The sequence below is a fragment of the Hirundo rustica genome, chromosome 6, assembly GCF_015227805.2.
Source record: "Hirundo rustica isolate bHirRus1 chromosome 6, bHirRus1.pri.v3, whole genome shotgun sequence".
Taxonomy (NCBI): domain Eukaryota; kingdom Metazoa; phylum Chordata; class Aves; order Passeriformes; family Hirundinidae; genus Hirundo; species Hirundo rustica.
This window is the reverse complement of record NC_053455.1, coordinates 22191874-22216690: the sequence shown is the minus strand read 5'-3', so window position 1 is coordinate 22216690 and position 24817 is coordinate 22191874. Positions and strand designations below refer to the sequence as shown.

Below are 24817 nucleotides of genomic sequence, written 5' to 3'. Positions count from 1 at the left end.
TGACAGGACAAATGACAGCAGATAGACAGCATGTGTGACAGGAGGCAGCAGAGGAGGCCACCAGGTGAGCATTGTCACAGAAGTGCGTAAAGCTCTGCTTCTGCAGGGCTGCTGCACTAAGCAAGGAGAAAGGGACTCAAAAGCCCAGAGAGACAGCAGAGCTGACCAACCAATACCTCGAGACACTGGAACACAATTATCTGTGCTCTGCCACATGCAGGTGACACACAAGCCACTGCTACCAGACTGCCAGCACTGTCTGCCTCCCCAAAGTGGCACAGAGGGACTTTGGTGGTTGCCCATCACTGTTCTTACATAGCAAAGGGCAGCAGCAGAGTGACACAGGGATAAACATGCAATGAGCTCAGCTGACTGGCCCCGTCCTGCAGGCTGATTTATTAAAGTCTTTAGCTGAAACAGCTGAGCCTTGGGATCTGGCTAGTTTTCAAGATCTATAAAAAGCTATTTCATAATCCCTGTTTTGTCTCTTCCCTGAGATGATTAGAACAAAGATTTTATTCCAAACATCTCCTGGAGAACCATTCTCCCCATTTGTCTCGTCTAAGAGTTTATGGGGTTATATGACTTTATATGCAGCCTGTAAATGACTTCTGTTTACTCAATTAGTATGAGCTACGTAAAATTAGACTTGTTAATATTAATTTTAGCATCCCTCACCTAAAATGGTCCTAGATCAAGGGCAACTTTGTCAATTTATTCAAGTATGTGATGAGAGGGAGTGAAGAAAGGGACCCAAACCCTCTTCAGTGGTGCCTAGCGACGACAAGGGGCACTGGGCACAAACTGACATGTGCTGGTCTGCCTGAAGACACAAACCCACCTTTTACTGCGAGTGTTGCCAAATTCAGAACAGGTTTCCCAGGGAAACTTAGTCATCTCCAGCTGTGATGATACTGAAAACCCACACAGCCACAGTCCCAGTCTGCCTGTTCCAGGTGATCCTGCAAAAGCAGGAGTGGACTAGATGATCAAGAGGTCCCTTCCAACCCAAATGATTCCATAAGAAAAAAAAACAAACACCAACAGAAAAAACAAAAAGAGAATTCACAGTGCAGCAGGGAGGCTGGAATCTAAATCTACTCTCATGTTTGTGTCATCCCCTGTGGCAGCAAACTCTCTAAAATTAATTCATCGGTGCTGATGGCACTGCAGGAGTGTAATAAGGTTCTGCTGCAAGCAATGTCACTCCATGGTGACATGCACTGTGCTTTCCAGAACATTAAAAAACATCCTGCACCTCATTCTGTGGGAGGTGATAAATTGCTCAGGATTAACACACAAGAGTGACAATGTGCTTAGTGGAGGAAGGAAAGAAACAGCCCAAGGAGAAAAGAGACAGCTTTATTTACAGAATTGAAGTGAGGTCTGGAAGGATGAAGCCAGCAGCTGCCTGAGGAGTTGTGTTTCTGAGAAAGTGCATTTCAATCCTTCCTGGCATAACACTTTCTGAGAAAAGAGCTGCTGGGTCCAGCAGGTTTGTGTAACTGAGAAAGGTCCCTGCTTGCTCTCCATCCAACCCATCAGGACTCCGAGCACCTCCACACTAGGTATTTCTGTGATAGAGGGACCTTCCAAATGCTGTGGAGTGCTAGCAGAAGGATACTGGCAGAGGTTGCTGTCCTGGCTCTCTGCAGAAGTTCACACACCTCTTTTCCCAGGATGAGCCAGAACCAACCAACCAACCAAAAAAAAAAAAAAAAAAGTGCAACTGGTCCTTTCCCCCAACACTTTCACACAGGGAGAACATGGTCCAGGTAGGTTTTACTCCAGTCACAGCCATGATTAGCGATGCCCAAGCCAGCTTGGCTGTTACAGGGACTGGTCAGCTGGTCAGCACTGTCCAGTGGAGAGACTCACAAGTGTGACTGACACATTCCTCTTGCAAGAGTAAGCCCAGGCACCACCCAGAGCAAACATTCATCCTGCTGTGCCCAGCAGCTTCCCTTCATACACACAAGAGATGCCCGACTTACAGCCACATCAAAGACAATCAGATTCCAAAATGAATCAGCCCAGATGGATCAGTACCATGGTTTTGCCAGCCTGAATGCCACGGTCCCACAAGCCATGGGTACCCACCGACGAACGCTGATCATGCAATGAGCAGGAACAGAGCTGCTCTGTTGGCACTGGACTGGGTTTTGCAGTTCCCTCTTTCAGTGACAAGGCGATGGCCAAACAGGCTGTTTCACAGGTGTTCAGTTCTTCCACCGGATTTGCTAAAAAGAGAGAACAAGACATGATTAACAGCAATGCTGAACAGAGTCCTAGGGACCAGCTTAGTGACTCCCAATCCCTGACAAGGACAGCTATGGCCAAGCGTGCCATTTCTATCACTTTAATAATTCATTTCTACCCTGAATGCAACCCGAACAAAAGATTAGCTCCCCAGGGCGGATATAAAGTATTAGGATAGCCATACCCCTACACCTAATGTATATCTGTTTCTGATGAGAGTGTCTGGAAGAAAGAGTAAGCATTCTTACCATGTTGCTGAGAATGTTGTGTATCTTCTCTTCCTCTGCAGAACCTCGCTCCACTTTGCATTTATACTCAGTCAGCTGGATACGATCCTTTAGATCCCGGTAGGTCTAGATAAAGAGCAAAACCGGCACCCAGCTGAGAGAAAGGGACACTTCCATGGTTAGATGATGTCCTGCAGATGGGCAGGGCAACTCTGCAATTCCCCATCCAGTTCCTGACACAACAATTTCACAGCACAAATGCTAGGAGCCACTCTCCTGGCTCATGGACTTCTACTGGGAACCTTATCATTTTTACCAGGCCACAGGGATAAACGAACCCCACCAGGCACATGACAGAAGTGGCACATGGCAGAGAACAGGAAAGAGAAAAAGCAGATCCGTGTCCCATCTCTTCACACAGCAGCAATCTACCTCTATGACAACATCGTGGCACTTGTATTTGGTAGCGAGGTTCAGCCGGGTATCCACATCTTCCACCAGGCGCACGTATTCCTGCAGCACCTGTGAGAGACAGAAGAATGTCTCAGCTCCTTTCCACATTCCACATGTCCTGCCTCATTCCTTCACCCCAGTCCCAAAGCCTTTCAAGGCTGCTGGTCACACAGACTTGGCCCCTTCCTTGGGGAAAATGTGACCTCAACAAGACTGTTCAGGATCCCAGAGGCTCTGCTTACAAAGCTCAGAATCACAGAATAAGCTGAGTTAGAAGGGACCCACAAGGATCATAGAGTCCAACTCCTGTCCCAGCACAGCACCATCCCCAAGGGTCAGAACACATGCCTGAGAGCGTTGTCCAAATGTTTCTTGAATTCTGTCAAGCTTCATGCTGTGACCACTTCTCTGGGGAGCCTGTCCCAGTGTGCAATCACCCTCTGGGTGAAGAGCCTTCTTCCAATACCCAACCTAAACTTTCCCTGACACAATTTCAGGGTCCTGTCACTGGTCACCCCTCCTCTTCTCCTCACAAAGAAGTTGTAGACTGCAATGAGCTTTCCCTTCAGGCTCTTCTTCTCCATGCTGAACAGACCAAATAACTGCAGCTGCTCCTCATACAGCTCCCTCTCAAGGCCCTTCACCATCTTCATGGTCTTCCTTTAGACACTCTCTAATAGCTTTATAACCTTCTTAAATTGCGGTGCCCAAAAACGCACACAGCCCTCGAGGTGAGGCTGCCCCAGTGCAGAGCAGAGCAGGACAGTCCCCCCCCTTGCCTGGCTGGCCCTGCTGTGCCTGATGCACCCCAGGGCAGGGCTGGCCCTCCTGGCTGCCAGGGCACTGCTCACTCATGTTCATCTTGCCAGTGACAGGGATCCACGGTGCTGCTCTCCAGCCTCTCATTCCCCAGTCTGCCCGTACATCCTGGGTTGCGCCATCCCATCACTCTCCCTTGCTGAATTCCCTTTAATTTTGGTGACTGCCCAGCCCTCCAATTTGTTGAGGTCTCTCTGCAGAGCCTCCTTGCCGTCAAGGGAGTCAACAGCTCCCCCCAGTTTTGTATCATCTATGAACTTCTCAGTATCTCCTCCAATCATGCATCCAAGCCATTTATGAAGAGCAAAGGGACAAGGATGGAGCCCTGTGAAACCCCACTAGTGACCAGTCACCAGTCTGATGTCACCCTATTCACTATAATCCTTGATGCCCAACCCATGAACCAGATGGTCACCCATCTCATCACCTGTTTATCCAGCTGTGAGCAGGACATTTTGTCCAGAAGGATACTCTGAGAGACATCAAAAGCTTTACTGAAATCCAAAAACATTACATGGAGTGGCTTCCCTTGATCAACCAAGTGGGATACCTCGTCATAAAAGGAAATCAGATTTGACAAACAGAACTCTCCTCTCATGAAGCCATGCTGGCTGTGATCAACGACTGTGTTGTGCTCCAGGTTTTTCAATACCTCTCAGAATAATCGTCTCCATAACTTTATCATGCACTGAAATGAGACTACAGCAGGCCTACAGTCTCCAAGGCCCACCTTCCTGGGACATTACCCAGCCTCCACTCATCTGGGATCTCTCCAGATTCTCAAGACCACTCAAAAAATCATTGAGCGGTTTTGTGATGACATCAGCTGGCTCTTCGAGGATTCTTTGATGAATCTCATCATGCCCCACAGATTTCAAACTGAAGCAGCAGATCCTGCATAGATTCAGGATCTACTGGGAGTTGATCACTTTCACAGTCATTGTCCTTCAGCTCAGGGCACTGAGACCCACTTGATCCATCATCTGTTTGTGGGGCGACCATCCTCATCCTGTAACGGGCCAATGTTATTTCTACACCGCCTACTGCCATTGAAATATTTGTAAAAACTCTGTTGCTCCCCACAGTTCTGCCCACCTTCAACTTCAGTAGAGCTTTGGCTGCACTAATTTTTCTCCCTACAGTGGAAAGCAGCATCTCTGTATTCTTCTCCTATCATTTGACCTTGCCTTTTCTGCCTTATTTCCAAGAGAAGATTCCTGTTTAGTCAAGCTGGCCTTCTGCCTTGCCTGCCTGACTTTCAACATTTGGGAATTGCCTGCTCCTGTACCCTTAGAAGGTCATGTTTAAAAAGTGACTGATGGACCCCACAGCCTGCAAAAACATTCTCCCAGTGGACCTTACCAATTCTCTGAGAAGCCTGAAGTCTGTTCTCCTCACGTCCAGAGTTGAGGTTCTGCTGATGCTTTTCCTCCTATCAACACTCGTAGCCTACCTCTCCCTTACAGATCAGGTTAACCATTGCCAGCCAGATTAAGAAAGAAAACTTAATGTAGCAAAGAAAGACGGCAATGCACATGGGAAGAGAGTTCCCAGACAACTCTGACCAGCTGTCCCTCTTGCAGCCAGAGCTAGGACCCAGCCCTCAACAGCACCCACACCTGCTGTTGATGTATGGGTCACTCAGCTGAGTGCTGGGCCCACCTGGCAGAGCCAGAAAATCAGCAAGCTTTTCCCACTTTCAGCTAGGATGCAGCTCACCTGAGGAGTCATTCATACACCAAATCCCAACAAAGAGCAGGACATAAGCAGGGGTTCCTGGCTCACCTGCACAGGAGCATTGTTCCTCTGCAAAATCTCCACCACACGGTGGAAACCAATAGGTGCCTTCTTTTTGGTGTAACCCAGCCAGTTCTGAAATGAGAATCAAACCTGTGTTAACCCAAAAGAACAATCCCTCCAGCCACAAGAAAAATCTGCTTTTTTCTACCAGTGCCAGCAATGTACTCCACAGCCACCACATGCAGCCCATGGCAGAGCCCTTGGGCATAGGCTGGCAGCAATCCCTTTGGAAACAGAGCTCGGGGGCAGCCCCCTTCTCTGATCTTTCTGCTGCAGCCAAGCCAGGCCCAGCACAGGTCTTGGGCAGGGAGAAGAGGGAAGCATTGCAACACCCAGCAGCAGAGGTGCTGGGCCCTGCTGAAATAAATCCAGTCTGCCCAGTAACTCCAGAATAAGCCAGCTATCAGTAGCAGACACCAGTAGTTGGGACTGTGTCCCCAGCAAGGCTTTCTGCAGCTCACCTTGGTGGTGAGGAGGGCATCCACATCACCCCAGGCCCGCAGCTTGGCACGAGCAGCCAGGGCAGTCAGCACATACTGCTTATCAGGAATCTGCAAGGCAGAAAGCTGCAGTCAGAACAGCAGCACAGCTCAGGAGGCCTGTGTGGGCTGGACATGAATGGCACATGCCCCAGCCCTCTCAGGACCCACACCAGCACCTGGCTAAGAGGCAAGATGATGCCTGATGCCACACAGTACCGCAGAGAGTAGGAAGTGTGGATTTGCAAGTGCTGCTGCAGACAGGGGACATCCATTGAAAGTCTCAACATGGCTTCCACTTGCCTTTCTGAGACTCCAGAAGGGCCCTGCTCAAAAAGGATGCCATGGCCTCCCCTCCCTAGCTTAGTGCTGAGCCCCTCAAATTCCTCCTACTGAGCCCCTTCATTACATACAGTTTGTCTGCACATGTTTTCAGCTAGTGCTGCCACAACAGGGGAGACTCACACACCTTAAATGTTTTCTTCAGGTTGGCGGGGCTGCTGAACATTCCCTAGAGAAAGCAGACAGGTCAGTGCAAACTCAGAAGGGCAGGCCACAGCAGGGGTTCAGACACCTCTTATACAGCACCTGCCTTGCACAGAGTCAATCTTCTCAAGATTTTACTGCTTCTTGCTAACATCAGTGCCACAAAAAGAAGCATCTGGCAGGAGACAGCAACCATCCCACCCCATTAGCTCTCTGGTCTGTTTCCCTGCATCCTCAACTGGTGCACCTCCAGCACTTCCAAAACCAGTAGCATGCACCTCAGCCTCATGGGATTTACAGTGGTTTCTAAGAGGCAACACCCTGACAAACAATGCCAGGTTGAATGTCTTGGAGCACAAAACTTCAAACTGGTGCCAGGGGACAAAGTCTCTCTGAGGGATGAAATATGCCCTCTCTTTCCCTTTCTCTCCTTAACATGCCACAGCTTGACCACCCCACATCTTGAGGGCTACAAGGATGAGATGCAACCTTATCTTCTGCCACATCATCCTCACCTCAGCCTCTGTGTAGTGGTAGAAACAGGAATAGAAGAGGGTGGTCACTAGTGGCATGTTGAGAATTGAAGCCTTGCGAGGATATTTCCGAAACAGCTCTGACTGCCCGGCCGTCTCCAAGTGCCGATCATTAGCCTGTGGAATCAGGAAGACAGCCAGGGTGAACATGAGCCAGGACAACTGCCTGTTTAGCTGTGAGACCTAGAGAGAATGTTGTGACAGCAATGTGCAAGCATAGCCCTAGGATGCTATCAAGTCTCAGATCTGGTATTTCACACGTGCCTGGCACAGCAGTCTGAATAACAATTACAACTACACTAGTCAGGGCAGGCTGGTTAGATCCAAAGTGATGTAAGTTAGGGACAGCAAGAGATCTCACAGGTAGTCCCAGCCATCTTCTGAACAGCAGAGAAGATTTCATACCTCAATGATGATCTGTCGCTCCAACAGGGTATAATGGTCTTGGATGTGAGATGTATCCTCAGCTGAAAATGGCAGCCTGGTCAGATATGAAGGAAAGAGACACTGTGACCAGCTCTTAAGTAGAGAATCATTAATTTACTTCTAAATACACTTAGAAGATTTTTCTTTTCTACCAAACAAACTCCTATTCTTCCCAGCTTGAATGGCTAGTGGGTACTCAAGTTCCTGACCCACTGCCCTCTCCAACTGGCTCTCTCCTAGACAGGCTCCAGAGAAAGAAACAGTATGTGGCACCGCTCACAGAAGAGCCTAAAATGGACGCTACCAACTTCCTCAAGTGCTCAGGCACCCAGACTTTCACCCATTACAATCTGAAGGGTCAATGATCACAAAGTCCTTCAAAGCATTTTTCCTCCTGAATAAGCAGCAAAAGTTGCTGGACTTGTGCCAATGATTCCTCTCTGGTCTACACTGTATCCACAACTCTCCTCCCACTCCCCACTAAAGGAAATCCCCACATCAGCTCACAAACTACATAAGCCATGGCACTAGTGCAGAGGTCTAATTTTCTTCACTACCCCCTTCTGTGAAGAATCCACATCTCTCCCCTGCTTTTGCATTTCTTACCCAATGCAACCTTTCAGAAATTCCCTCCTTTTTTCTACATCCTGGATGTTCAAATGCTCCCGGTACTGAGACAGCTGGAGGGAGAGAGGAAAGAAGCAGTCTGTTCTCAAGAATTTGGGAGCTACAGTATTCAAGTGGGTGAAACTGGGATGAAAAGTTATTGCCCGATTCCCACACACTCTGCAGCCAGCCTCCCCCTGAAGTAAGGGAGCTTACACTCCTGGGAATACTCACAGCAACTTCCTCAGTCCTGTCTAAGAACCTGCAAAAGGGAATTAGCAAGCATTAACTTGTAGGCATGTTCCTAGCAGCATGCTCAGCCCTGCCACAAGATGTATCAACAGCCTCACCTGAGCAGATCCAGAAGGAATTTCTGCTCACCCATCTCTCTGAGGAAATGGATCAGATGGCACAAGGCCACCTGCCGCATCTCCAGCTCCCGAAACAAGATCTCTACATGGGAGAGAGTTCACGTACAGGTGGGTAAAGTAAGATAGCGCTACCAAGCAGAGAGAACTTAGCACAGTGCATGGAGTTGAAAGTCATTGGCAGGATTCAACAACTTTATCCCATCTCAAATCACAGTCTTGGAGGCTGGAGCACAGAAGAGCCCAAACACTGGGCTGACAGCTGAATTCCCAGCCATGTGCTACCTCTACAGATTCATTTTCATTCATCCCATCACCACCACCTACCACTGCTTAAAGCTCCTCTCTGGAGCCTTTGTAGGCATCACTATCCCCCCTGCCTCCCACGCTGCACTTGCTACAAAAATATTTCATGCTTAGTAAAAAAGCAATACCCCAGATGCTCTCTTTGTAACTTGCACACAGTGAAAAGATTACCCCCCTCTTCACTGAAACTCACTACAGAAATCCCAGCCCCAGTCACGCTCACCTCTCCTTAGCGTCCGTTTCAGGAATATCAGGACCTGTGAGCACAAACAGACAGCTCAGAATTACAACAACCAAAGAGCACACTGGTCAAGACCTAGAGGCACTTTTGCAAAGGGCAGCTCTTACAACACAGCTCTTACAGCACTGAACTTAATTCTGGTACCCACAACACTCAAGACAAGCAGTGAGCCTGGGCCACAGCTAGATTCTTGCCTAAGCTCCTACTCTGGAGTTTAGATAAAGTGAGACCAAAATTTACAAAGGAAAACCTTTCCATGCAAAATCCAAGTAATTAAAAGACCTGGATGAAGAAAGCTCTGACCCAATCCCATTTCCTGACACTTTAAAAGCCAGAAAAACTGGTGAGGCCCCAGATCCCAAATGCCAAGTCCCAGTTCTTCTGTGCTGCAATGAGCAGATTAAACCTTGAGCCTCAAGAAGCAGTTGCAAAAATCTGATGGATCAGGTTCCTTGTTATTAACATCAATTCTGCAGAATGGCAGGAAAGACAGGAGGAACACAGAATTTCCCAGTCTTAAGCTTTGACACTTTCCAGTAACTGTTCGGTTTGAACTAAAGAACACCCCCCAGTCTTGCAAGACTGGGTGGCCAGCTGACTGCATTCTCAAGCTCTCTCTGTGGGGTCACCCAGAAGTCCCAGCCCTGTATGACGCCAGCAGGACTCACAGCTGTAATGACATTCCCATCATGCCCTGCCACAGCTTCATCCAAGAGCACCAGCTTGTCCTGCAGGGAGCGAAATCTCTCTAGAGAGCAGACCTAGAGATAGAACAGGAAGAAGTAGGCATGTGGGACATGAGACAGTCCTCAGGCTGAACCCAAGGCATTATTTATTCCTCTCCCATAAGCTCAACAAGTGGAGAAATTCTCATTTAGTGGAAACCACGTGCTGCATAATCCCTGGAAATCTGTCCACCCTCATTACTGCCCAGTCTAGGACAGCAAACAACATACATTCAGCACAAACACCATTGTATCAAGACAGAACTTTCTTATATACCATAAACCACTAGCCTTGACAGGAGGAGGGAACTCTGCAGGCCCCTTTCCACAAAGGAGACCAGAAAAATAGTCATAACTTTCTCCCTTCTTACCCCACATCTGTGGCCTCTCAGCCTTTAGTTCACCTCAGCCTTTGAGGAGACACATGCAGAGATCTCACATGCAGAAACCACAATCTCCCTATGTGTTCACTGTACACTGAGGCAGCTGAGACTAAGAATACAGCTCCAGTGAAACCATTTTCATCTTCCTCCCTCAATTTGCCACCAACTGAAAATGGAGATAAAGCCCCACCCCCTCAGATTTTTAAAATAAACCCAGCCCCAGGGAGCAGAAAGGGTAGAAAGGGACACAGCAGTACAGATACCTACTGTCAGAGCCTTGCTGAGGGGACAACTCAAGTAAACAAAGCAACAAAACCCTGAGGTTCTCCTGCTGCTCCTGAGCTAGTGTGATCCCAGCACTGCCACCTGGCAAAGTAACAGAGAGGCAGACCACCAACCCTGCTAGGTGCTGAAAGCAACACAGATCCCTCCCCTTGCTCCCAGAACAGCCAGGAGCACAGGACAGTGTTAAGCATTTTGGGACCACCCACCCTCCATCTCTTAAAAGCAGGTGGGAGTGCAAAGTCCTTACCTTGCCCCTCTGCATTCGCCTGACTGTATCCTTGGGGCTCCAGTCACTGCTGTAATCCTGCCACAAGATAATTAAAGCCTCAGATCGTTTCAGCAGTCTCCAAGCTCCTTTCCACTCCTGCTGCATCAGTGACAACCCACATGTAGCTACTCATACCTATATCATTCAACTGCTCCAGGAAAGGTGTTAGTAGGATGTGTATGTAAATTTTTCAGATGCAAACGCTGAGCCCTCAGACTCTGCATACGCTGGTGTGGAGGGAAGCTAAAGGCTCATACGTTAACACAGCCTTTCTATTGCCTCAGTAAGGTCTGTCATTATAGCCTTTGTAAGAAGTGCATTGCATCAGGTTGTTCTCCTTGCAAACTCTGTTGCTTTCAGGACAAACAAAATACATGCAAAACAGACTAACCCAGAACTGACGGGCAAGGAGTCAGTTTCTTGTTACAATTCAGACAGACCTCTGCTGGTGAGCCTTCCACAGCAGCGTGAAGAGCACAGGGACAACAGCCTCAGACAAGCACCTGGGGAGTTGCACAACACAAGGACAATGTGACAAAGGCATTGAAGCCTGGAGGAGGACCATCTTAAGGTAGTGTGCTACCACTGCTTCAACGACCAGAATTCTCCCCCTGCAGCAGGCAGACACTATGATATGAAGCACTGGATAAAAAGTGATGGTGGCCTGAGCCACTCCTAACTCAGACACCATAAAGTCATCTAGGTCTCTGTGAGGCACTCAAGCCAGTGGTTGCAATTCAGCTTTCTGACTCAAAAGGCCCAGAGAAAGGGAGCAACAAGAACCAGCTCTGAGGACACTGAATTTTAAATCTATTGAAGATTTATTGAAAGCCCAAATCTAAGGATGAAGGGTCTGACACAGTCCTATTAGGGGACCTCTGCACATGAGTCTCTCAAAGCAATGTACAGCTGAATGTCAAATATCCTGAACACCGGGGTTCCCTCCAGCACCTCTGGCCAGACGTAGTTTCTCAGCCTGTCACCGTCATGACACTCATCAAAAGCTGCCACTACCTTTCCCTTTGTTCCACCCCACTTACACCACTCCTGTCTGCATTTAAGAGGCTGTATTATCCTTCTCCTTCCTGTTTCACGGATTCTGCAGGCCCAGAACAGACCACAACAGGGCACTCTTATTTCTCCTGTTGTGCTTTGAGGAAGTGCTGTCTTCAGGTTATGTCATTAATGGCTAACTGACAAAATACACCAACCTGGGGAGGATCAGATGGCCAAGGACAGGTGGACCATAAACCCCAGCAGCTCAAAGATACAACTGCCAGCCACTGGAGCAGACTGGGGTCTGGGATTCAGCTACAAAACAAACCAGATGTCTAAGACCAGCTACTGGAGGGACCCACAGAGTGTATGTTCCACTAGTGGAATTGGTCAGACAGAAAGGAAACTCAGGATCAAGCTTGAGTGTTTTCCGTATGTGTCTATTTATAAAGGCTTTGGCTTCTGTCTGTGTTAATCCATGCAGGCAGCTGTGTTAGTGTCGTGCATGTCTGCATCTGTAGGGAATACGGGCTCAGTCCTGTTACTGTCTAGGGACATGGGACCACAATCTCACACCTAATAAGAGGAATCCACCCAGTCCCAAAATCCCCTAGATTCTCCAATGCCTATCACAGCATATCTGGTAGACAAACATTCCTGCCAATTAGAGCACTACCTCTGCACAACTCTCTCTGTTTTGTCCCTGTGATTCATGAACAGGAAATTTCAAAACTTTCATAGTTAAAAAAATGTAAAAACCACATGTGATGCCAGTTTATCTGACCCAGCATGAAAGCAGCTTACACACAAAGCACTATTTTGAAATCCTTTCCACAAAGACTGCTGGGCTATTCATTAGAAGGAGTAACCAAAACCAAGGCCCCCAGCAAAGCTCCGTATTTCTGAGCAAAAGCAGAGAAGGCTTAAATTACTGCAAGGCTGCATTTTGCAGTTCCCTGTCCTATTCCCTGCACTGCCCTCTTCTGTCTGAAACAACAACAAATTGCTTCCCATGAAACCAGCAGAGTAGGAAGTTCACTAATCTCAGCATATATCAAGCACAGGCTGCTCACCTTGTACTCAGCTTTTGGTCTGCGCAGCTCTGGGGCATAGCTTTTAACTCCTGTGTCAGTGAGGGCTGAGGGGGAAAGGACAGATGAGTAGCACATAAAAATCCTGATTCACATCCACTTCCAAACCCATCCCTTCCTTGGTTTTTATGGCACAAGGCCCAAACTTAAGCACCAAATGGCAGTACAGCATTACGCTAAAACAAACGGTTGTCAGTTGTGCATAAGTAATTACCCCAAATCATCATGCCAATTCTTTAATTTCTTTGAGGAAAGTACCAGCCATAACTGAACTTTTAGACAGCATGTGATACTGTTTCCCTTTTTGCACCATAAGGCTGATGACACTTCCCTTTTTTTTGGAAATGCTTTGTTTAATGTAAATATGCATCCCTCCCAGAATGAGGCAAGGACCCAAAACTTACCATCTGAAAGGGACTGGAAACTGGAGAGTTTGTTTCGTCCTGAAATAAAAACACTTATGAGACACTGTCCCTTCACCAGCAACATCTCCTGCACAGGGAACACAAGCCTAGACTACAAGGCCAGTTTACTGCAGCAATGCCCCTGTAGAACAAGCCACCCTGTATGGTGATTCACACTACCCCAGCACAGCTGGGGTTCACCTGCTGACATTCGAAGGCATTGAAGTCGTCTGCGGCATCGCAAACCACGTCACACTCCGTCCCTATCTGCTCTCTTGGTGCTGAGGCCAGGAGAGGTTAGAGCCTGAATTCACGCATCTACCTGCAGAGCAGAGGCTCAAGCACACAGCACTGCAACACAGGCCATGGCAATATGGACAGCTCCGCTCATCAGGGCTGCAATTTGGATGCCTTTCTTCAGCACTTTATTGTCAAAGGTGAGAGTAAAAAAACACCCCAGAGAAAAGAGACAAAGTAAAAGCTGTTTTATTGTCTTGCTGTGAGAGAACAGAGCTGAACTCTTGCAAGCTGCTCATGTTTGCCCATGGCGTGCTGCACAGCTCCCCCATAACCAGCTATGCTGCCACTGCTGTTATCATGGGTTTGCTGAACCAACACCAACAGCAGCCAGCTGAGCTCCAAGTAAAGGACAATCAATCCGTGTTCTCTACAGAACTGAAAATCAAATGAGGGCTACACGGGTCAAGCCAGTCCCTTTGCAGCCTGCTCTTTTCCACCAACCAAATGGATTGCCACACGGTGCTGCGCTCTACCATGCTGTTCTTTGGAACCTCCAAAAAGGTAATCTCCAAAGCCCCTTCCTACTCCACAAAAGCATGGGATCTACTGCACAGGACAGTCTTCAATTTCTGACCAGTGAGCAATACACTTCCACCCTGAGGAGAGATTGGAGCTTCCCTGTCTCACAATACACTTCAGATAAAACCATTTACATAAGAGAACACAACTGCCCCCTAACAGTCATAAAGGAAAACACATTTGTCAATATGGTCCATAATGAACCTCACCTTTGAACAGGCTGCTTAGGGAATAGGAAGATGCCTGTTTGGGAAGAGCAGCATAGGAGGAGGAGCCCTTCTGTAGGCTGGAGTCTCGGCCATCCAGGGAGCTAGTGCTGCCAGAGGCTGTCTCTTTGATTGACCAGGAGATACCTGTGTGCAGACAGATAATTTTTAACCAAGAAAGAGCCAGTAAAGAATGATCTTCTGGCACAGCAGAAACATTAGGAGGTGTGTGCTGGTCAGTTCTGCACTAGCACATCTTGGTAAGTGTGACCCTCAGCACTAAGTAGTAGCAGTGCATCTCTCTATGCAGCATCCCAGTCTCATGTTATGTTCCTTATTAAGCAGTGGCATGTTGTCCTCCAGAAATGGCTGGTTTCACCAACATTATACACCTAGCTATGGCTTGTATAAAAGGAACACATAGACATCCCCACCACTGATATATTACTGCACTGGAAAAAGCACAGTCCTTGTTCTAAAAGTACAAAGCACGACAGGGAGTCCCTGGCCTACCTCAAATTGCAGAAGCCTGAGAGGATACTTTCCTGAACACTGAAGACTAAGATAGTTTTCCTTCCCTCACAGACAAAGCAGCTCTCGGTGTGCACATGTTGCTGGCAACAATGCATATGTCTCCCTCCTACCTGTTCAATACAGTTTCCCCTTGTTTTCACACAGCTGCACAACACACATATTTTAGGATTAGGATAACAGACAAAACCCTACAATAGGTACAGAGACCCTGGGTGGGAAAAGAAAGCAGAGGGAGGAGCTATAGCAAAGGACAAGAAAATCAGTCTTGGAAGATCCTTTGGGTGATCCATATGTAAATTTTCATGGTTTGACACTGGCTAGCAAGTGTCACAGTTCTGTGGGTCACGAACTCAAAAGCACAGCACACAGTGTTGTGTGTGGGCCATGAGTTTGCTCCCATCATCACTAGAAACACATCTGCATAATGCTTGCAACTGCCTTTCAAACTTCAAGCATAAAGAGTCATTCTATAAACATACATTGAACCCTGGATTATCTGCGTAAGTGTTGTGGGGTCAAAACACAGAAACTTCAAATAGTGCCATTTCAGGCAGTGGTGTGAAGGAATTGATCACCTAGAAGCTCGCAGGCCGCCTGAGCATGATGAGTATTAATCCATAATCTCCAAAATACCTGCTCTGATCTTGGTTACATATTAGAAAAAACACAGTGAATTCCCTCCACTTATCTGCACTCCCCTTTTTTACACAACTTGGGCTTCTGCTCACTCTCTTTTCAGTGGATCTGCTCAGGTAAATCAAGCAGCTCACAATGTGACCTGGGAGACTACAATCAGATTAGATATGCAGGATTAGATAGCAAATAAAACTCCTGACTTAAGTGACTTGATTTAAGCAGCAATTTTAAACCCACCCTGTCTCAAGGATAATTTGCAGTACTACTGCACTTACTTCCCACGGGTTCTCCACTCCAGCTGACCCTCTCGAGGTCGTCATCATCATCATCGACAATATCCCGAAGGCTGTTCACTGTCCGCTTGGATTCCTTCAGCTACACACACAAGAGTGACCTTGCATAAGGACCATCAGAATTGCAGAATGCACTTTGTTACCTATTACCATCAAACATCTCCCAAAGAACTTTGAATACGGCTTCTTCAGCTTCCATTGCTTCTTCTCGAAATGATATTTTAGTCCTGTAGCTGTGCAGCACAGGAGCCATTCCCCACCACTGAGAACCCCAAGGACACCTACATGGACACTAACAGCTCAACCAGTGGGAGATGCAGTTTGGTGCGTGGGTGAGGAACCACGTCCTAATGAGACTTCGGACTGGCTGCTGTGGAGGGAGAGACATGGGCCCTTGGTACCCTCCGCAGTGGACAGGAGATGACAATCCACCCGTAGAACGCCAACTCTCCGCGATGTGCAGGGCCGAGGCCTGCGCTGGGACGCCTACGGGGGCCCACCCGGCAAGGGTGTCTTACCGGCAGTTCCGGGGTCGGACCCTGCCTACCTGCGAGAGCTCGTCATCCTCATCGTCAAAGGTGAAGGCCCGGAACTTGGAGCTGTGCCAGTACTCCTCCTCGTCCGCCCGCACCCTGCTCATCTGCAACGGCAACGCGCGGCCGCCTCAGCAGAGGGAGGGAGCGGCTGCCTCGGGGGTATCACCACCCCCGCCCCTGGTCCTGGTCCCGGTCCCGCCGCCCCCAGCCCCTCTCTCACCTCGCCGCCCCTCCCGCGCCAGCAGCACCGGCGTCCTCACGGCAGGGCAGGGCAAGGCGGGGCGGGGCAGCCGCGCGCGGGGCACGCCGGGACACGTAGTTCTCCCGCTGGGCGCGGCGTTGCCGCTCCTTGTTCGCGCACTACGAATCCCGGCGAGCCCCGCGGGCCGCATTGACGTGCCTTCGGACTACCAGTCCCAGAGGGCTGCGAGTGCGGCGGTGCGCTGTCTGGGCCGGCAGCCGGGATCGGGGCTCTGGGAACTGTGCTCCGACTCCGGGAGCTGTGGGCCGTCGAGGACGGGACGGAAGCACCAGCCCCAGCTGCCTGCAGTGCGGCGGAACCAATTAGCCGGGCGGAACCAATAAGCCGGGGTCGCGCGGCGGGGGCGTGCCGGAAGGGCCCGCGCCGGGCGGAAGGCGGGAGGCGGCGCGGCGGTTCTAGCAGTTTCCACGGGCGCTGAGAGCGGAGGCGGCGATCCCGGTCCCGATGGCCAAGTGGGGGGAGGGAGACCCGCGCTGGATCGTGGAGCAGCGGGCGGACGCCACCAACGTCAACAACTGGCACTGGTGAGCGGGGCGGCTGCTGCCAGACCCGCCCGGGAGGCCCCGGGGCGGAGGGGGCTGCACGGCCGGAGCCGCGGGCAGCGCGGCCGCCTCCCGTGCTCTCCTCGCGGACTGGTGCTGAGGCGGGGTTGTCCGGGCTGATCCTCCGGAGCGGCCCCTGGCTCTGCGTGTGTAGGGGGTGCCCGAGCCGAAGTGTGCCGGGGGAATGCGCGGAGGTGGCTCGGGGAAGAAATCTCCGTGTGTTTGTGTTGAAGCGGGACAGGGACACAAGACGGGAACACTGGACAGTGCCAACTGTCATTGTGGCCTATCCCAGACTGTCACCCCGCTCGGTTTTCCTGCAGGACGGAGAGGGATGCCTCCAACTGGTCCACGGAGCGGCTGAAAGCTCTCCTCCTGCCTGTCAGGGTGGAGGGTGAAGAAGGGGCGTGTGAGGTGACAGAAGTGAGCAAACTGGATGGAGAGGCCTCCATTAACAACCGCAAAGGGAAACTTATCTTCTTCTATGAATGGGCTATCAAGCTGGCGTGGACTGGTGAGTGATGTGCACCCCTCCTGTTTCAAGGTCAGATTCATGTATAATATCAAGGGCAAGGATACTTATCTCGTATGGGAAATAATAAGAAAGGCAAGTATTGTATTTTGATACAAGTTTGCTTTGACAACAACCAGAGTAAAAAGGGTTGATCTGAACAATATAATTGCAGGCACCTCAAAGACAGGAGTGAAGTACAAAGGTTATGTGGAGATTCCTAATCTCTCAGATGAAAATGACATTGATGAAGTTGAGGTAAGTACAGCTGGATATATGGAGTATTCTAATAGGAATAGTCACAGCATTAATATTTCCTTCCCTTTTACCTTTCTTAGAACATTTGTGTAGATTTTTTTACTTCTAGAGACTGCTTAAGTTAATAGAATCAAAGAGTGGTTTGGATGAGATCTTTAAAGGTCATCTATTACCATGCTCAGCCATGAGCAGGGACATCTGTCACTAGACCAGGTTACTCAGAGCTCCATCCAACCTGGCCCTGGACACATCCAGGGATGGAGCACCCACAGATTCTCTGAGCAACCTGTTCTAGTGCCTCACCACCCTTAGTGTAAGGAATTAGAGTAAAGAATTTCTTTCTAATTTTTAATCTCTATCTACGCTCTTTCAAGTTAAAACCGTTATCTTTCATTCTCTCACTACCCTCCCTGATAGGGTCTCTCCCCCATCATGTTGCATCTTTATCAAATTAATTCCTGTCTTCTAGATGCAAAGGGCTCTGTAGCACAGGAAGGTCTTTAGGCACACACGTACAGTACTGTAGGCTGAGGAGGATGAAGTGAAAGATGAATAAAACTGCAGGGCTGTTTATGGAAGTTTAGCCAAAGCCTGTGATGTTGAATTGAGTAATAAAAGAGCTGTGCACATTTGTCCTTGTTAATTAATGCTTATCTTTGTTGTTTAGATCCTTGTCAGCCTTGCTAAAGATGAGCCTGACACTAACTTGAAGACCCTGATGAAGCAAGAGGGTGCAAAGAAAATTAGAGATGCAATGAAAACTTACATCAGCACTCTGAAAACGGGTCTGTAACTGAGAGGGAGAAGTGTTATGGGAATCCATATGGGCTAATTCTAAAGGAGGGATGGGGATAAAGAGAGGAGTGGCTCACTCCCATCTCAACAAAAAGGTGTCAGAGCAATAACAGTAACTTTGGAAGGAAGCATTTCTAGAGAATATCTTCTCCAGTTTGTCCCTCTTGCCACATTGGTAAAGACATCTGGTATTACTTGGATTTTAGAATAACTGATGTCTGGAAATTGCTCTGCAGGTTTTGTTGGTGTCTTTTAATGACCTGTCTCAGGATCTGGATATTTTTTTTTTTTTTTTTTTTTTTTTTTTTTTTTTTTTTTTTTTAAGTTAAATCTAAGTCCAGCAGTTGGAGTTAAATTGATGTGCTTTGGTTGAGTTTGGTTTCCCTCTCAAATACAGGCTGGGAATGCTACAGTTCCTTTTTATATCCATTTACCTATATTACACTACATGTTCTAGACATGTTGGGTACAAACCACCACTGATTGCTGTTTTTCCAGGATCAAATTTCTGTACTCCTGGGTTTTTTTCAGCATTATAATGTTCAGGCTGGGAAATGCAGTCACTCAGTGAAAGATCTGAATGCAGAAATCAGAAAAAACGGTATGATCTTTTGGGCTGCAATAAATGAGAATAAGTGTATTACAGGATATTATCAAGTATTACAGGATACAGGTTTGTGCACATATGACAAAATTCTGCTTTCTATTGGAATTTTGCTACTCTGAACAGATGAAGGGGAAGAAAAAGGAGCAAGACGTTGTATAATTGGTAAAAGCAGAAGTGACTGAGCTGGAGAAAAAGCAAATGTAATTCTGAATGAGGCTGAAGGTTGTGATGGGATTACAAGAGTGTTAGTGCTGCTGGACAGGGCGCTGGCGAAGCTTGCCTGGCTTTCCGTGTATAGTCCTGACATCTGGTGTCGAAAAAGATATATCAAAGAGGGAGGTAGAAGTTACTATTGGCTACTGCAGTGATATAAGAAATGAAGATCCAGAGTTAAAAAAAAATGGAAAAGCTTGGTTTGGTGTGTCTAGGCCCGCAAGGCAAAAGTTTTTGAGGTGTGATTGCAATTTATATTAAAGAATGAGAGGAAAAAAGCTACCTAAGTCTAAGGTTAACCAACATTAATGTGAGAGCAGTGTGTGGAAGATGCTATGTCTAGGCTGCAAAGAGGAGGTAAGTTCCTAATTGTTAGTGTAGGCAAGTTCTGACAGGGCCTTTGGTGGAGAGTAGTAAGGGAAAGAATTAATTGCTTGTAAAAAGAAGTCTGTTCACTTTTTCAAAAAACTGTTTCAAGTCGTGGGTGTTAGCAAGAGGAAGGGGGAAATCAGGAAGCCCTTTTTGATTGTGTATTTCAAAGTACAGTCAGAAGGTTTACTTGATCTTTTATTGGCTTCATGGGCACATTCCTGTCTTTCCAGAATTCACCCAGGGCATGATTTTGCCCACAGTGAATGGTGAACATATGGAAACAGCGCCTCAGGTGGCTCCTAAAGCAGAAGACCGCAAGGTAAACAAAACTGAAAACATGCTCTGGGATCAGTGAAGAAAGGTACACTGTATTAGACTCTGGGACTTACAGGAACAACCTGTGTTGTGTATAGCATATATGCATTCAGGAATTGGCAATCTGTGGAATCGGCATGACAGTTTCCATTGGCAGCACATGATGTTTCTGCCAAGCAAGTGATAAATCTGTTTTTTACATTAAAGTATGGTTGTATCTAATTGCATCTTTACTAAGAGCCTTTGTTTTACCTCTTGGATATGTGAACCATTTGTTGAATTTTGGTTTGGCTTTGGTTTTCTATGGTGAAAAAAAGTGTGTGTTTGTTTTCCTTGTTTTGTTAGATGGCTGCCAGGAGCAGTACTGCCACATCACAGTCCAAATCCATAGGAGTCAAGATCCCTACCTGTAAGATCAGTTTGAGGGACACCTTCCTAACATCTCCTGAAGAGCTCTACCGGGTGTTCGTTACTCAGGAGGTAATGCCTGGCTTGTTCTGAGGGTTTTTCTTTGCATATAGAAGGCTCTTCCTGATAAGCTTTTTTAGCAGTTCTGTAGGACACTCAATCCATGAGAATGGAGTAAGAAAGCTGTTCTGCAGAGTAGCTGCTGACAGCTTGTGTGTGCATCTTCTCACACAGCTGACAAGAGGGGATTAATGCCTACCAGAAGCAAGTTCCTGACAGCTGTCAGCACCTATGTATAGGTGTGTCCCTTGCTGCATGTGGCCAGATCATTTGGTATTTACAGTTATGTCCTTCTGGTTGGTTTTTGCTTTTTCCTTTTAAGGTTAGGTGCTATCAAAAGTGTGCTTTGGGAATAGCTTCCACTTTTCTGCATGCTATTATATAGTTTAGGATGAAAGCAGCATTGTATCATTATTTAAACGTGGTCTTAGTCTTTTGTTCTTCCTATTTTGATAAGAAAAATGAAAAAGCAAATAATATTTTTTCTTAGAACTAGGTTTCATTAAGAAGTCAACAAAATAAATCACTGTGTGTTTCAGAACACTGCCTAGCACTAGAAAGGTGGAGGTTCTTTTCCTTGGGCAGGTGAAATGTTACTGTAGTGACTAAAAACTTACTTTTCTGGCCAGGGCAGGGGGTTTTTTCTTTTGCTGAAGGCATTACACTATTGACTTACCTCCTCTTGCAGAACTTTTGTAGCTGGGTGGGAGGCATTAGGCAAAAAGTTTTCAGGAAGATAATGTCAAGTAATACAGGTCTGCTGCTGAATTCTTTTCAGATGGTCCAAGCTTTCACCCACGCACAGGCCACCTTGGAGGCCGATAAAGGAGGCAAGTTTCAGTTGCTGGATGGCAGTGTCACAGGAGAGTTTGTTGACCTAGTAAGTACTAACTAGTTCTCAGAGGCAGCACTGTTATCAGGCTGTAACTTTTATCAGTTCTGTTAAAATGCTTCTGTTAGCTAACTGTGGGGTTCTACCTGGTGCCCAACAGTTATCTATAATTTCTGTGGCTGTTGAAGCATTCCTATTAGTATGGATTAAGGCATGGCACTTCAGTCTGGGGAGAAAATGTGGCTTCCAGTCATACATCTTCCCTGTCTTTGTGTGATTTTACTTACCAGGGGTTGGAGGAGTGTTAAAGATGGTAACTGACCCTTTTTCTCTTTGGCTCAGTTGCCACTAAAGTCTTCTATACAAAGACTCTGTCTCAGTGTTTGGGGCAGTACTATTGCATACCTTTCTAGAAGGGGCTTGAAAAGGAAATGACACTTAAAATCTCCCTCTATGTGTGTGTTTCTCAGGGGATCTCTAAGGCTTCATTCATATCAATACAATTCTAAATGTTTGCTATTAGACTGCAGGATTTACAAGAAATTACTACTCAGTCTTTTGTCTCCCTTTTCAAGGTTCCTGAGAAGCAACTTGTCATGAAATGGAGATTTAAATCTTGGCCAGCTGGTAAGTAGTCCAGAAATGGACTTGCCTGTCTCTGAAGGATACCAGCCCCGTTTGCCACACTTTATTGTGGCTCGTGATCGGGGAGCACACGATGTTCTGGGGGCTGCTCCAGTGTTACCCCAGCTTCCTGTCCCACATTATCATGTCTGCCTCTTCAGCCGCTGTGTAGAGCAGTGACCAGGGAGGAAGGATGAAGCAGCTGCTTGTGCAGCTCCAGCTGCAACTGCTTCAATCCGCAGGAAGAGGGAGCCCTCTCCGAGCTGTGTTTCTAGGGAGGGCCTACAGCTGCCATAAGTAGACCCTCTGGGAAGGACCTCGAAGAGTCTTTTAAGCGGTGCCCTGTGAAAGGAGGGACAGAGCAGCCTCTGGGAGCTGTACTGTACTCACTGCTGACAGATTTGCTTTGTTTCCTCTAGGGCATTTTGCGACCATTACCTTGAACTTCAATGACAAAGGCGGAGAGACGGAGGTGTGCTTGGAAGGCAAGGGCATTCCTGCCAGTGAGGAAGAAAGAACAAAGCAAGGCTGGCAGCGCTACTACTTTGAGGGCATTAAACAGACATTTGGCTACGGTGCCCGCTTGTTTTAATACCGGTTGCTGGGAGGCTCTGCCTGAAGACTCTGCCACGTGGACTGATACATTTCTTGCCTGTTCCTTTCTAATCTTGGCCCTGCCGCTGAGTAAAGTGGGATGACAGGTGATGAGGAAGGCCATGGAGCAGCACCATTTTCAGTCCCTCACTGCTTTGTGCATGTCTTGTGCTGCAGGGGATTCTCTTACATGTACATACTTCTATTGCTAAATAAACCTAACTTAAAAAAACACTGTGGAATTTGTGTCCTCAAATTGGCTTGAGTTCAAAGGGTTGGGCCATAGGCTGAGGGAGGGATTTGTCTGGAAAAGCACTGATCAATGAAGATTGCTGATGCCAATGTGATTTACTCCTCACTTCTGGGGGAGTAGAGAGCATGAGCTTGATGCAGTTTTTAGTCTGAGCAGCTGCTCGTTTTCCCTCTGCTTTTGATCTGCCGCTAGTAAATGTTTCAAACCCTTCCCATTTTTAAAGGCATCTGTGATCCTGTTCAAGCTGTTCCTTTCCTTTGCATATCCTCTTTGACACAGTCATTTCTTACACTTCCACTAGTCTGCTCTACAAGAACGACAATCATGCAAACCAGTGCTAGGGAAATCCCCACCTACAGAATGGTTCTAGAAGGTTGTTCGGCCCAGGGCCAGCCTCTGCCAAAAACTTCAGGCCAAAGCAAACTGTTTTTTTTCAGAAAATCAATCCCACCTCCATTTAGAGTCCACAGGGTGCAGTACTTTTTGTTCATCATACTTCAGCTAGTGCTTTAACTGATGAGGAAGAAGAAAATCGCTTGTTCTCACCTGTTAATACATTAGCTCCTTGAGCTGTCTTCAAAAGCAATAAACTTGTTTATAGGAGGGGAGAAAATCTGAGCGGAAGTGTCAACCTGCTTAACCTCAAGGGTAACAAGTGCCCGGTTGTCCTTTGGAGGCATGAGCTTCTCTTGTATACTTTGTTTTCTCCTAGTGTTTCCTGCAGAGCTCCTCTAGTAAGCTAGAAGAGAGTAATGTTACTGTGTGAAATTTACTGGTTTGGGGATTTTTCTGGGATTTTTCTTGTGGGTTTTTTTAAAATTTTTTTTAAATCTGAATCTCATGTGATAACTTCCCTTCAATAGAAGAGACAGGAAAATACTTCTGTGCCTGTTTAAAAGAAAAGCCTGAACGTAGTTGTTAGTCTCCTTTTAAACTATAAAGAGCGTTCTGCCTGTTCTCACTACTCCAAAGTGCTGAAGTATGAAAAACCCATGATAAAGTGTGTACAGACAGACATCAAAAATGCAGCATGGAACTAAATTCTGTGGTGTGTACTCGTCCCTTGAGCTGACCTGTGAGAGCAAAAGTTGTACAAAGAGGCAGCTGTAGATAGTGGTAGAGCTTCCCTGTGCCATTCAGAGTTGTCTTCCCTAAAGCACTGTCTGACTGGGAAAATGGATGCAGGTATTTTGCCAGGATTTTTGTGCACCTGGTAGGCTGCAGGGGCTATGTACGGGTAACACGATGGAGCCACACTGATCTCACTGTACAGCCTGTATGCTTGGTTTTCTGCTTGGGAAATCCTGGACAGAAACGTGGGAAACCTTAAACAGCAGGGCTAGCAAGTGAGTTCACAGCCAAAAGCTTGGATTTGGTAAAAGAAAAGTAAAAATAATTAAATTCTGAAAAAAAATGAGCTTGTTCTAAGTCGACTTGAGACAGACATGACAGCTGATTTGCGATGTCTTTGCTGTGCTCCAGCAGCTCTGCTGCAGTAGCAGTGCTCGCTCGCCTGCTGCAGGCTCTGCTGGCACAGCTGGGCCAGGGCGGTACGAGGCAGGCCCTGCTAATCACCTGCTGCTGGAAGGTTAGGAAGTGGGACAGGAAGGCAACTGAAGTGGAATTTTAATTGCCTTCCTTTCATCACAAGCAGGGTTTACTTCAGGCACCCTGCTGCTACTCTAATAGGGCACGCTTCGGCCTCGGCCAGCAACCCACATGCATGGGGCTCACGGACTCGGGGCTTTGCTCGGAGGCCATCTGAGGGCTCTTCCAGCAAAACTGACTACCCTGGGTTATGCTGGTGCCTCCCCAGCTGGCTCCTTGCCCCACAGTCTGGAAATCACCATCCCCACGGCAGAACAGTCTGTGTAATGTAGCCTTGCCTTGGCTGCCGTTCACACGTGAATCTCTTGGACTAACCCAGCACTGTGCACTGAGGCAGAGCGTGCCAGGCTGTGCCAGCTCTAACGAGGCACAGCAATGGTAATT

General features: G+C 47.6%; 2 protein-coding genes across 2 annotated transcripts; one reads left to right on the top strand and one right to left on the bottom strand.

The window, feature by feature from the left end:
• Positions 1-1344: 1344 nt before the first annotated feature.
• On the bottom strand, positions 1345-16526 carry VIPAS39 (VPS33B interacting protein, apical-basolateral polarity regulator, spe-39 homolog). Its single transcript, XM_040066564.2, has 20 exons — positions 16400-16526; positions 16191-16283; positions 15626-15725; positions 14184-14327; positions 13156-13194; positions 12734-12798; positions 10644-10700; positions 9672-9764; positions 8986-9019; positions 8439-8541; positions 8323-8350; positions 8089-8162; positions 7462-7537; positions 7039-7173; positions 6507-6548; positions 6020-6109; positions 5544-5630; positions 2919-3008; positions 2508-2612; positions 1345-2240 (listed from the first exon to the last, which is right to left on the bottom strand). The coding sequence occupies exons 2-20, from the start codon at positions 16281-16283 to the stop codon at positions 2220-2222; spliced, it is 1476 nt and encodes a 491-aa protein (XP_039922498.1). The 5' UTR covers positions 16400-16526; the 3' UTR covers positions 1345-2219.
• A 241-nt stretch (positions 16527-16767) lies between these two features.
• Positions 16768-22937, top strand: AHSA1 (activator of HSP90 ATPase activity 1). The gene is made up of 9 exons (XM_040067065.2): positions 16768-16965; positions 17307-17497; positions 17670-17752; positions 18420-18537; positions 19970-20058; positions 20400-20534; positions 21301-21402; positions 21930-21981; positions 22398-22937. The coding sequence occupies exons 1-9, from the start codon at positions 16886-16888 to the stop codon at positions 22568-22570; spliced, it is 1023 nt and encodes a 340-aa protein (XP_039922999.1). The 5' UTR covers positions 16768-16885; the 3' UTR covers positions 22571-22937.
• The last annotated feature ends 1880 nt before the right edge of the window (positions 22938-24817 follow it).